Source organism: Bos mutus, chromosome 26 (genome assembly GCF_027580195.1).
Source record: "Bos mutus isolate GX-2022 chromosome 26, NWIPB_WYAK_1.1, whole genome shotgun sequence".
NCBI lineage: Eukaryota > Metazoa > Chordata > Mammalia > Artiodactyla > Bovidae > Bos > Bos mutus.
In genome coordinates, this window is record NC_091642.1 from 26,174,909 (window position 1) to 26,188,416 (window position 13,508).

The 13,508-nt window shown below is 45.9% G+C and overlaps 1 protein-coding gene across 1 annotated transcript in view; it reads right to left on the reverse strand.

Annotated features, from left to right (window-relative positions):
- SORCS3 (sortilin related VPS10 domain containing receptor 3) overlaps positions 1-13,508 on the reverse strand; it is a 632,329-nt gene that overhangs the window by 340,587 nt on the left and 278,234 nt on the right. Inside the window, exon 3 of the mRNA XM_070363359.1 lies at positions 12,156-12,255. Coding sequence (XP_070219460.1) covers positions 12,156-12,255 — 100 coding nt within the window. The remainder of the gene's footprint in view (positions 1-12,155; positions 12,256-13,508) is intronic.

Sequence of the window (13,508 nt, forward strand, 5' to 3'; positions counted from 1 at the left end):
ATAGAAGGGATGCAGAGGGGACAACATTTACTGTTGTTTTGGAAGTTGAACAGACTTTGCCTAATGCTGGCTTGAGACAGGTAGAGATTCCTTTTCCCATGAAAAAATCAGCTATCAGAGAGGGGCTACCTGGAAACTGGGAGACATCGCTGAGCACAGGGGAAGCCAAATTGAGGTTCCTTTAAGTGGAGTGGTGGTGGAAGGGGGTTGCAGTGTTGAACATCTACTCTTTGCACTCTATATAAATTCATTCATTCTTAGGCTTGCTTTTTTGACCCCACTGAGAGCCCCATCTACAGATGGGAAAGCTATGGTTTAGAGAAGGTAAACAGTGCACCCAAGGTCACACAGCCAGGCATGCAGTGTACTCTGAAGCCCTTTTCTCCACATCAGAGCTCCTCGCTGGGCACTAGGGAGGAACAGGAACAGTGAGTAAGTTTCTAAACCAAGCTGCACGCTGACCCTCTCTGACAGCTGGGAGATAGTCATCTACATTTCTCGCACCTCTGTCCTCTCTGGTTCATTTCTTTCCTCAGTTTGGTCATCATAGGACATCCTGGGCCACTCCTCAGGGTTACGCTCATGCTGTGGAGGGACAGGCTGTCTGTCTGCTCCTGCACCCAGGGCTCTCCACGTGGAGGTGCCAGCACAAGTTGGGTGCCCGTTTGTCACTGAGGTCAGTGTCTCATATGCACTGGCTGGTCTGACCCCAACTGCGGGGGTCGGGCTTTGCAGCCTCCAAATCTGCCCTGGAGTTATTTGGCAGCCAGAGGATCCCAGGATGCTCGCCCCTCATTACCCGGACATGCCTGCCAGCTGAGCGCGTGCTGAACATTGACGTCTGTCATTCTGACCTTGGGCTGGTAATGGCGGGACGGGCTGGAGGCAAGGCACGTGTGCCAGGAGCAATCTCTCTGCTTGGCTGAGCTCACCAAGAAAGAAAACGATAGTCATCTCTTTCACTGGTGGTGATGGCTGTTTTTGTCACAGGCATCTCTACCTTAGGGGCAGTGAGACCCATTTGCTATGTAACTGTGCATCAGAACATTAGGAAGAATATATCGCCCTGGCTTCCCAGACTCTCTGCAAAATTGTCTCTTGTCCGTGATGCTCAGAAAACATACCCAGAAGGTCCGGGGAGGACAGGGCAGGGAGAAGAGATGGAGTAGGATGCCCGACATGGGCACCTCATCAGCCCAAGAGGTTCTTCTCATGTGCAGCTCTCTTGCTATCAGCCCCCAGCTCAGAAGCCTGCTATGGTTCCCCATGCCCTTTTGCACCAAGTTCTAACTCCATTCCTGAGTTTCCACGGGTCTACAACATCTAGCCCCACCCATCCCTCTCCAGACTTGCCACTGCTAAACACAATATGCCTCTAAAGACCTCCAAACCCTCTTTCCCCTATGAGATTGTCATCTCTCTCCTCTTCAAATCCCAAGCTTTATTCCAAAAGTCTGCCTGATTTGCACCTCTATCTTTCACTGGCTCAGACTGTGCCACAGGATAGCATCTTTCTTCAAGTCTGACACAGTATTAATTTTTCCAATTATTTCTAAAGCTTGCATAATGTTCTTTGTTGAACATTTTCTATACACACATAGATGCATATATGCATCTAAAGAAACCCAAAACCAATAAAAATAAAATTACAAAAAAAAAACAAAACAAAACAGGTTAGGCAAACATAAATCATGAGGAAGTACAGTAAAGAGCTAATTTTTATTATTCCTCTTAAATGCATGAATAATCTTGGTACAAATCACATCTTTATTTTAAAAAATATGATATACTCAATGCAAACCTCAAAGGGCACTTTGGAGAGAAGCCAGGCTATAGGTTTATATTCTTCCCATTTTCAAATAAAATGCAAAAGAAAAAAAAAAAAACTAGTAATCATTTTAATGAGCCTTTAAATAAAATTTTGGCTAGAGCACACTGCAGTAATTTATACAGGGGACCACATGCATATACTTGCTGAGAAAGGGACTTTGTGACTAAAGAGTGAATTTCCAAGAATCACTCTCGATTCCTTTCCTTTAAGTGATTAGCTTGAATTGAACCACACTTCACATCCACCCCATCGCTGAGTCACACTTGCAAAGGCAAATGGAAACCTGTAAACCAGTGTCTTTCCCCTCATTGATTCACCTCTCTTTTGATTTCTTCTTTCCTTTATCCTGATTTCTCAGTCCCTGAAGTTAGCCACTTTCATTCTTGGGGTTCTACTTTCTGGTTCTTTTTCTGAACATACCGAGAAAAGAAAGGTTTGGAGTTGGAATCAGTTATAAATGAAGACAGTTTGGTCCAAGTTCCGTTCTCCTCCTCTTTTCACTCCTTCCTTTCACACATTTTCCCCTAAACTCATCTCCTGAAACACTGCTCTAGCCTCTCAGTAACTGTTAATTTATGAAGCAAGAAAAACGAGCTGGTTGTGAATTAACAAGAGTGGGACCATTTCTCTCCATCAGCAGAATAATCAATCTCTCTCAGTCAGGCAGCAGATTTGGTTTTAAAAGACAGGGAAGATGATTGGAAAAAACACAGGTGGTGGTGTGCCTCCTGAACAGGGCAGGATGTGAGGCTTTCAAAAAACCCAGGTTCTGGGGTCTGCTTCCTCCCTACAGGAAGCCAGGAAGCAGGCAGCCTAGCAGTGGAGGTCCAGGAGCCCTACGGCTGGCTCACGGGGCGCCTGGATTCCAGGGTGTGGTCCTGGGGGCAGCTTCTTCTCAGGGGTCCTTTTCTGTAGTTGGTTTCCTCCAAAACAATACTACTTTTCTCATTTTACTCTAATTATGGTCCTAGGAGGAGGGGACAAGTAAACAGTCTTTATCCCCACTTTACAGCTTAAGAAACAGAGGCTCAGCAATTTAAGTGACTTGGTCAAAGTTCCCCAGCTACTGCAGAGAGAGGCCTAAACCAGAAATCCGATCTGTTTTTTTCCTGACACTCTGCCCCGAAGGACCCAGTCTGATTTCTCTGATAACTGTTTGCCTTGGGCACACTTTTCAACCATTCTGTGCTTCCAACATGCTAGAGGCAGCCTGGATACCAGACCCTTGATTTCTCATTCAGGTTCATTTGAGACAGAATTCCAGCTGAGATATCCCTCAGGCTTTGAGACCAGAGACGTGAGAAGCTATAGATATTTGGATGAAGCCTATAGTTTGTAACACACACTGACTGAGATGGGTAGGAAGTACATATTCCCAACTGCTCCCCACCTGCACCCACCGTGGAACCCAGTCAGGGTTCTCCATCAGATCTATGCGCTCTAGCTGTCAAGAGCTCCCGGGCTTGGCAGAGAACATGGCTCTGCTGCAAATGACTTCATGACCTTGGGCAAGTCCCCAAGTGGTCTCTTCTGTTTAGTGACAGCCTTCCTAGACAGTCTCTGAGGGCCCTTTTATCCCTGATACACAGTGAGTCTAAGAATTAAGCATGAGTAAAAGTGAGTTACTGAGCACATTAGACCAAGGTAAGTGACCATCAGCAATCAAATCTGAGTAGGTCACTGACCTCTTGGTGTCAAACTTTCATTGTTTGTAAATGGACTAATGATAGTACCAACATCATACAGTTGCTGGTGAAGTATTAAATGGGTTAATTTATATGAAGCATTTAGAATAATTTTGGCACATAGTGAAACTTCTCAAAAGCTGCTGGCTGGTATTTCACCTTCTTATCATCATTGTCGTCAACATCATTATTATTGCCATTTTATTACTATCATAAACACTTGTTACTTTTGTTTTTCAAGTTATTACTGTTGTTAAATTTTTATTTTATTTTGAAGTATAATTGATTTGCAATGTGTTTTTAGTTTGAGGTGTATAGCAAAGTGATTCAGTTATATATATATCCATTCTGTTTTAGACTCTTTGGAAACAGAAACAAATATTAGCTCTAAGAAGGATTTCTCTTATTTGCTTTTTAAATATAGCTTATTATGCTTCTTCTTCTGAAGGAAGAAAGCAGGGTCAACAGAGATGAAATGCCTGGTTGAGACTGCAGGAAGTAGGTGGCTATGATGGAAGAAGTATGCCACAGAAGAGCTCTTCCCTTGCCTGCTATTTTGATATGCGGTGTCCTCACCCCTGGGTTGCCAGAACAGATGCAAACAGCTTCTCCAGCTCCCTTTCCTGCTGGAGGAGGGCTGTGCATGCCTAGCTGAGAAAGTGATGCTCATGGGAATTGCATCAGCTCATGCTGATGGGGCTCCTCAACTGTGCCATGGAAGATGCTGCCGTTTTGAGTTCCACCAGCAGAGACAGTTGTTGCAGGGAATCAGCCACCTTCCGAACAAGGAACTCTGACTTCAGAAGACCTGACCTGAATGACAGGGCTTAGCTGGCCAATGAAGAGAAAGTGTTAGCCACTCAGTCGTGTCTGACTTTTTGCAAGCCCACAGACAATAGCCCACCATGCTCCTCTGTCCATGGAACTCTTCAGGCAAGAATACAGGAGTGGGTAGCCATTCCCTTCTCTAGGGCATCTTCCTGAATACATGGCCATAAATCCAAGAGTTATGGGGATCACACCTTCCAAGGACTACCCACCTGACTGCCACCAAACCCAAAGTCCACAGATCATCACATATCACCGTGTAGCCCTCTGAGAGGCACAGTCCAAATGGTGGCCAGCCAGGCCATCTAAGCAGGAAGGAACCTCGAATAGTTTAGGACCCACCCTAGCCACTATACAAATAAGGAAATGGATGCTCTGCGAGGAAGCTCACTTATTCAAGAACACTCAGTAACCCAAGTGGAGAACCAGAACCATAAAGAAGATGTCTGCCTCCTCCACCTGTCTTAATGGTCTTACCCTTACCTGATATAAAAGGTCCCTCCGCACTGCAGAACCTACTATGTGAGTCCTTTGAGTCAAAGGGAGTGCTCTGTGAGCATTGCTCAGCTTAATTTCTCTCTCACACAGATCATAAAAGCAGCACCGCAGGGCCCCAGTAACAGCAGCTTCTATGTGTCATCCTTATCCTGTTGCCCCAAGGACCACACTAAATACCAGCTTTTTATCTGAAGACTTTTTATCTGAAGACATATGACACATGAGGCCAATTGGGTCCAAGGGATTCAAGCAAATTTGGGACAGCCTGCCAGGTCCCACACACTGAACTCCACATCCTAGCCTATCTAAAACATTTCAAAATAAATAAATTTATAAGAAAATAGGCAGAGAAAAATCTCTTAAGGAAATCAGGAAACAGGGACAATGACAGTGTGGCTGCTCTGAGCCTTTCTCCTCACATGAGGACAGTCACCAGGAGCCTAGATTACCACGGCAGTCCCCACCTGGCCCACACCTCTCACGGGCACTGTCTGTCTGGCCCTTGTCTGCATTCACATTTGAGACTCTAGGTCTATGCATGCAGCTGTTTTCTGTGCGCATCCTGTCTGGCTGAGTAGACTCCATATTTCTGAAAGCAGGAAGCTCCCATCCAAAATACTTTGCTCAGAGCAAGACACTTAACAGATGGTTTAATAGCCTAAAATTATCCTTCTTTTGTTTTTTTTTTTTTTTTTGCATTCTTCTTTTGCTTTGCTTTCGTGTAAGAGATTTTAATATCTGTGAATTGATATTCTAAGGTATTCACAGATACCTTAGAACTGATTTTCCCTGACCCTCCAGCAATCTTAGGAGACATGGTCAGGGAAGGCAGGGGGTGCGAGATTTTAAGATTCTGTGTTTTGTTTAGAGGTTTTCCATTGTGTCAAAGAGAGCTCAGGGTTATGCTGCTGTATTGAGAGGCTGACATGGAAATAACCAACATCTGATCAGACACACAATACCTCTTAACAGCTTGACAGAGACGGCCGGCTCATCAGAGAAATCTGAGTGGTGATTCCCACTGTATTTCTGCAGGGTAGCCTGGAAGTAATTATCCTTCTCACTGGTAAATCAATTAGGAAAGGAAGATCTAACACTCCTCTCCTCCTCCAAGAAACTGATAATCCTCTAACAGTAATGGGCAGAAAGCTCCAGGTAACAGAGTGACTACGCATCCATGAATGAAAGCAACCTGGTCTTTGTATCTGTGGCACGGGCAGCCAAGCTGAAGCAGGTCAGAGTAGAGAGCATGGCCTGTGTGGTCAGACAGAGGTGAGCAGGGATCCTGAACCCCCTCTTACCAACTACTTTAGAGAAAGCAAATGGCTCATCTGCCTGAGCCTCAGTTTCTTCACCTGCCAAAGGGGAATAAAACTACCAGGGCTCAGGGGATTAAGAGAGAAACTAAAAACTGAATGTAGAAATGAGCTTGGCCCAGTGCCCAGAACTTATTAGGAGCTCAGTGTTAAAAAGTCCTCATTCTCTTCTGATATCAGTGCTTACTGTCTTCCCACACCACGCCCCCCGCTCACTCCATCCCCACACACAGGCACACACACCTCTACCCTGCAGCAATTTGATCACACTCCCTGGCAGTCAGGACTTTCTGTGCTCTATGTCGTTTCCAAAACACTGTTTCCAAATCTGCAGGTGGCAGCCGCTTTCGAGCCAGAGCAATTAGGCCATAACCCGCCTGCATTTCTCCATTCACTCAAAGATTTGTTCTTAAATAGACACCCATGATAGCTAAGCCCCTCTCTTGTTGAGGCACAAAGACTTTAGCCTGTTTTACGAAGCACAGTGCCAGTAAATGCAGGCTTTTAACCTTGACATGTGTCATTCTGCATGGGTCTGTGGACAGAGTCAGCTGACAGTAATGAGTTCCAGGAACCCAGGGATGTTTATCTCCTACAAAGCAAAGGGTAGGCTGTGAGCTGGAGCTCAGATGCCACCAGAACAGAGGGCTCCTCCAGAGGCAAGCCTCAGACACACGCATCAGAAACTAATGCACTGGTCCTCAAGCTCAAAGTGCCAGGCTCAGACATCACCCAGGAAATGATCAGAGAAAGGAAAACAGCAAGAAATGCAGAATCACATCAAATACAACTAGTGCAGATCAATGCCATTAAAACAGTGCTGATGCCACCACAGGATGGCCTAGAACAACTTCAACTCAAGTAGCTCCCAGCATTTCACATCTATACTCTATTTAGGTACAACTAGTCCAAATTGCAGAAGGCAATGGCACCCCACTCCAGTACTCTTGCCTGGAAAATCCCATGGACAGAGGAGCCTGTGGGCTGTAGTCCATGGGGTCGCTAAGAGTTGGACACGACTGAGCGACTTCACTTTTACTTTTTACTTTCATGCATTGGAGAAGGAAATGGCAACCCACTCCAGTGTTCTTGCCTGGAGAATCCCAGGGACGGGGGAGCCTGGTGGGCTGACGTCTATGGGGTCGCACAGAGTCGGACACGACTGAAGCGACTTAGCAGCAGCAGTAGCAGTCCAAATTGCAGCTTCCTTAAAGGAGCATTTTTCCTTGGTGGCTCAGACAGTAAAACATCTGCCTACAATGTGGGAGACCTGGGTTCGATCTCTGGGTTGGGAAGATCCCCTCAAGAAGGAAATAGCAACCCACTCCAGTACTCTTGCCTGGAAAATCCCATGGACGGAGGAGCCTGGTGGGCTGTAGTCCATGGGGTCCCAAAGAGTTGGACACGACTGAGAAACTTCACTTTCACTTTTCACTTTCATGCATTGGAGAAGGAAATGCCAACCCACTCCAGTGTTCTTGCCTGGAGAATCCCAGGGACAGGGGAGCCTGGTAGGCTGCCGTTGATGGGATCGCACAGAGTTGGACATGACTGAGGCGACTTAGCAGCAGCAGCAGCATTGCCAGATGTTTCCTAATTCGTCCCCCAAATAAACCTTTATTTCTAAATAAACCTGGGGAGACTCTTGAAGACTCACCATTTACAAGTATAACAAGCGTGGTGTGATTTACAGAGAGGCTCTTTCCTTATCTTGCCTGCTTTCTAAAGTGGTTGGGAGGACTGGCAATTTATACAGATAACAATTCTAAAAAGAATCTGAGCATAGTAGATGCTCAATTAATGCTAACTAAGATTAATACTAGTAGGAGACTCTACACACATCAACATTTCTACTTTCAACCTAATAGCTTATTAGCTTTCTACACTGAGAAATTTTATGTTGTCAAAAAAGTATTAAGACATCAACAATTAGCTTTGGGAACAACTATACAAATGTGAGCATACTTTACTGTCTTGCTAAGGGTGACAGAACTCTGATGCACTCACAGCCTCCAGGGAAAGCACTAGCCATCTGTTACATAAGGAACTCATTAGGTGAAAAGTCACTACTTCAACAAGATTAACTGAAAAATCTGCTAGAGACTACTGCCATTAGCTGCTTGATGAACATCGGGAGCTACAGATAATTTGAATGCTGAGAGAGTCAAAAGAATCTTGCTTAATTGAGACAGATGAGAATTCCGATGACCACTGGTTTAAACTCTGAGATACATGTAAGACAGGACCTTTTTAAAAAGTTGTATTACAAGGTCATAATGACCCACACATCACTACACCAGTAAAGAAGCATACAAGGGTATTTTATTTATATCTATCATTTTTCCTGAGTGGCTTGAGAAGTATAGGTCTAGTAAACTTAAACATTCTGGTTAAGAGAAAGTCACCACTTGGAATATTTGTGCATTGCCAACGTCTTGAGGCTCAGGATACAATCAAAAACACTGGACAATAAAATGAAACAGAATTTAGTTTCATCCCTCCTCGGATGATTCAGAAAGCACTTCAGGATCACTCAGTCTCCTTATGAAGTCAATTTCTATGGCTAGTTCCAAAATAAATAAACCAGCAAATCCATGGCACTAGCCTATTTTTTGTCTCTTCCTGATCTGAGTGCAGAAAATATCTGCACTTTTAGCTTTCTGGGTGGCAGTGCCTCTTACATGGGATTTAACTGCGTTTTGGTGGTGTTTCTCTGAAAACACAGGCAAAATGGCCTTTTGGAAAGAGTTTGGGAGTTTCTTATGAAGTTAAAACACATGCGTGTGTGTGCATGCTTAGTCACTCAGTCATGTCTGACTCTGTGCAACCATGTAGACTATAGCCCACCAGGCTCCTCTGTCCATGGGATTCTCCAGGCAAGAATACTGGAGAGGGTTGCCATGCCCTTCTCCAGGGGATCTTCCTGACCCAGGGATCGAACCCTCATCTCTTATGTCTCCTGCATTGGCAGGCAGGCAGGTTCTTAACCACTAGCACCACCTGGGAAGCCTATAACTGGCTTAACGTTTGTTAACTGGGCAATAATTCCTCTGAGAAATTGCTCCAGAGAGCCCATGGTCTGAACATCATCTCTGGGATGGGGAAATGGAGGTGCCTTCTGCACCAGTGGGCATCAAAGCCTAGCTTTACGTTCTTTCTAACCCTCAGCATTTGTCTTATCCTCTCTTTGTCTCCCACACGACTGACCACCTGTAGGTTATACTAAGAAGAGACAAACTAGGAGTAGAGAAAAACGGCAGAAGACTGAAAGATATGTTATGAGTAGGAGTCTAATGGAAAACATATGTGACAGATGACTACCAGAATGGATGCAAACAGGCATGACTCTTCATATGCCCCTTGGGAAAATCCTTACAAAGATAGCTGATCTATCATCTCCATGAAGATATGATTACTTTTGTTGTGGTCCAGTCATAGGTGAGAGATCATTGCTGAAGGACATCTGCCATGTGTCAAACACCTACTTCTTTCTTCTCCCAGAGTGCAGACACTCCTTGTGATTTCACTTGACCCCAAGTCACTGTGTGGGTGGGAGGAGCTTCATGTTGAGAGTCAAAAACAAACTATCCATCCTGCCGTTGACTATCTGAGCGACATGGGAAGGACATTTGTCCTCCGTTGCACTCAGCTTCCTTCTTAATAAAAGGATAAGGCAGAGTGGAGATGGATCATGGCTGACTTGATTCAGTCAAGTTTAATCACGTGTCCATATCATGGACATGGCACTGAGCTTAAATTCCAGATCATGAAGCAAGCTGCCTCAAGCTCCCAGGTCCGGACTAAACCATCAATTTTAGAGCCCGGCGCTATGACCATATGGAAGGAAAAGGAGCAAAACATGGTCTGAAGCCAGAAAACCTGGACTGAGCATCAGGAGCCCTCGGCTCTTACTCTGGCTCCTTTTTTAAACCTGGCTTTGGGGACTTTTCTGGCATCAGTTTCTCATCTGGAAATTGAGACTATTGTTATACATGAAAGATTCTTAACCAAGACTCCATGGACATCCTGGGTCAAGAGATGGGATTAAGGGTATTCATTAACATCCAAAAATTCTTAGAAAAATTTTGTGGAGGGGGGTATGTGTCTAAGAGGAGATCTAGAGCTTTAAACATATTTGCTGAGGAGCTGCAGTTCAAAAACCATCAATAACCACTTGTTCAGATGAAATCTATGATCCTTCCCAGGTCTAATATTCAATAATTCAAACAACAATATTGAAAAATGGAAAAATGACAACTCTTTGGGATTAAAAAAGAGAAACTACTCAGCTAAAACCAGGAACAAGCATGTACACAGTCATCCTGATTATCAGTTTTTTGGCACCTGGCTGGTGCCCACACCTGCCCATTCCCAGGTGTGGGCACCCCTGGAGCTGCTGGATCTTTGGGCAACAGCCACCAATGCTGAGCCAGGAGTGAGTCACCAATTCTGCTTTGCCCTTCACTGGGAATAGCTAGGTGGGAGTGAGGAGAAGGGTTGGCTCTGGGTTATGATGCTAAGGGTTTGAGTCCAAGTCACTCTGCTTTGAGTAGCACTGGCAATCATTGTTCTCAGTCACAGCTTGGACTCTGCCAGGTTGGAATCAGAAATCAGGGACACCTGAACAACGGGTTTAAGATCACCCCTGCACCTACCTCACTAAAGAAAAGGTTTGCAAAACCACTGGGGAGTAAAAATCAGATGACAAGGGGAGAGCTGGGCAGTGCAATGCCATTTTCAGTCCTTTCAGTTCAGTTCAGTGCAGTCGCTCAGTCGTGTCCGACTCTTTGCGACCCCATGAATCACAGCATGCCAGGCTTCCCTGTCCATCACCAACTCCCAGAGTTCACCCAGACTCACGTCCATCGAGTCAGTGATGCCATCCAGCCATCTCATCCTCTGTCATCCCCTTCTCCTCCTGCCCCTAATCCCTCCCAGCATCAGAGTCTTTTCCAATGAGTCAACTCTTTGCATCAGGTGGCCAAAGTACTGGAGTTTCAGCTTTAGCATCATTCCTTCCAAAGAAATCCCAGGGCTCATCTCCTTCAGAACGGACTGGTTGGATCTCCTTGCAGTCCAAGGGACTCTCAAGAGTCTTCTCCAACACCACAGTTCAAAAGCATCAATTCTTTGGCGCTCAGCTTTCTTCACAGTCCAACTCTCACATCCATACATGACCACTGGAAATACCATGGCCTTGACTAGACGGACCTTTGTTGGCAAATTAGAAACCCTGAAATGGCCTTTCATATCTGTGTGGTATCTACTGGGGCCAGGCCTGCCTAAGTTTCTGAATAGGAAGGAGTGCCTCCCTCGCTTGGGAAATATCACATCTCCCCGCAGCCAATAGATCATACAGCACTTATTTTCTATAATCATCCATCATTCTGTGGAACCCAGGCCCCCTTCTTCCAAGAGGTCTCTGTGAGCAAAGTCTGACCTTATACAATTTCACCCAGGAGATTTTTCCCGACCCAGGTATAGAACCCACATCTCTTACATGTCTCCTGCATTGGCAGGTGGGTTCTTTACCACTGCACCACCTGGGAAACCCAGAGTCAAGCCAACCCATTCTCAAATCCCAGATCTGTTAATCACCATACTATCTGTTACTGTCTGGCTTTAAGCTAGAAAGTTACTTAAACTCTCTGAGCTTCAGTTTCTTCCCCTGTAAAATGGGGATAGTAATCATTTGTACCCTAGAGATTCACTGTGAGGACACATGAGATAAAGTGTGTAAAGCACACAGCACAAGCCCTCCGTGGCACAGAGAATCTCCTAAAATAGTTACATCATTTTACCATTGTTGTGGTTGTTATGACTGTCACTACTATCTCAAGGCACTTGTTTGAGTTACAGTGTCCATGGTGTTCTTGACATATAAAATAGACGTTCTGCAAGTGACTCCATGGCTACGGTCTTTTTCTGAACTCTTGGCCTTTGGCTTCCCTGCCACTCCACAGGGAGTGCTCAGGACCCAATGATCCCCCTTCTCACCTTCCTTTTGTTGGTGGGGTTGACATAGAGGTAACTGAGGACAGTCTTCAAACCCACTTTGTCATTCAGCTTTTCATAGGTGGTGCCATAATCTGTTGATCTGCAGGTAAAAGAGGAAGAAAGAAAAGAAAAGATTGTTTTACCAAATGGGGGATTGTGTTTCCAGGGGAGCCCAGCTCTACCCCAACCTGCATCTTTGTTCCCAAATTACATGAGTGCTTAGAAAGTGTTCCTCTGAGATAAAAGGCCCCATTAATTTTAGAACAGCAATTAGACTAATGCATCTGCTTACTACCTAAGCTTGCTCCCCTTTGTTCCTGGACTTTCTCAGAGACCTACTTTCCTGCCCTTTGTGAAGTGGTGCGGTGACAGGAGCTGTGGAGGTAGGCTGCCTCCGGTGCTCAGCCCTCTATCCTCCCAGAGCTCTGTGGGGAGAGGCCTGAGTCCCTGCTCGGGGAACAACAGGGAGAAAGGCCAGACCTTCTGAGGTACAACCACCTTCACGCCCCTCTACTGAGCCTGAAATCAGGAGACCCTCAGAGGGGCAGGAAGTGTTGCATCCAGGAGCCTCAAGGGATCCAACAGCCAAACCCGCCACACGCAGCAGAGTCTGATGCTTCCTTCCCAAAGGAGCAATGGTGCATCGGGGGAAAAGCCAGCAACACTGAGCAGCTACCATTCGTTCTCCATGCCAATTTCCTGCTGGCTACCTGTTCCTCCTTTGGGTGCTCTGACTAAGACCACGAGCCAGGGCTCTGAGAACAAAGGCAGGCCAACCAATCCACAGGCTCCTTCCTTTCCATCCCGCCTCTCTCCTTTCCATGGAGGAGGGACAGCCAGTACCCAAAAGTGGATTCAAGAAGCCAAGCTTCCTGCTGCTCCCGCCTCGCTTCCCCACCCCCACCCCATACACCTCCCTCCCTTTTCAGGACCTGTATCATCAGGTTCTCATTCTGTCTGCCATCACCTTCCTTAGCTAGACTCAGGAAATCTCTCCCACTGGAGCTGCAGGAAGCCACAGAGGACTACTCACCATCTCTACGGTCAGGTAACCCCAGGGGTGCCTGCATTCCAACTCTGGCCCTGTGCTCTCTTAGTAACAGTAACTACCTGCCCTTGCCTTTTCCTTGATTACCTTCTAATCTAATCTCCCTCGATTTACCCACCTTCTAACTTTAATCTGCTTCTGCCTTGGCCCACAGCTTAGCTTTATAAGCCAAGTGTCCCAGGCCTGGCTTAAATACCCACCCTCTGGTAAGGCTTCGCTGGCCTTCTCCCTGGTTGCCGCTCATTTCTTCTCTGCACAAGTGCAAAGTTCCCCATCTGTTGTACACCCAAGGCACATACTGTGCA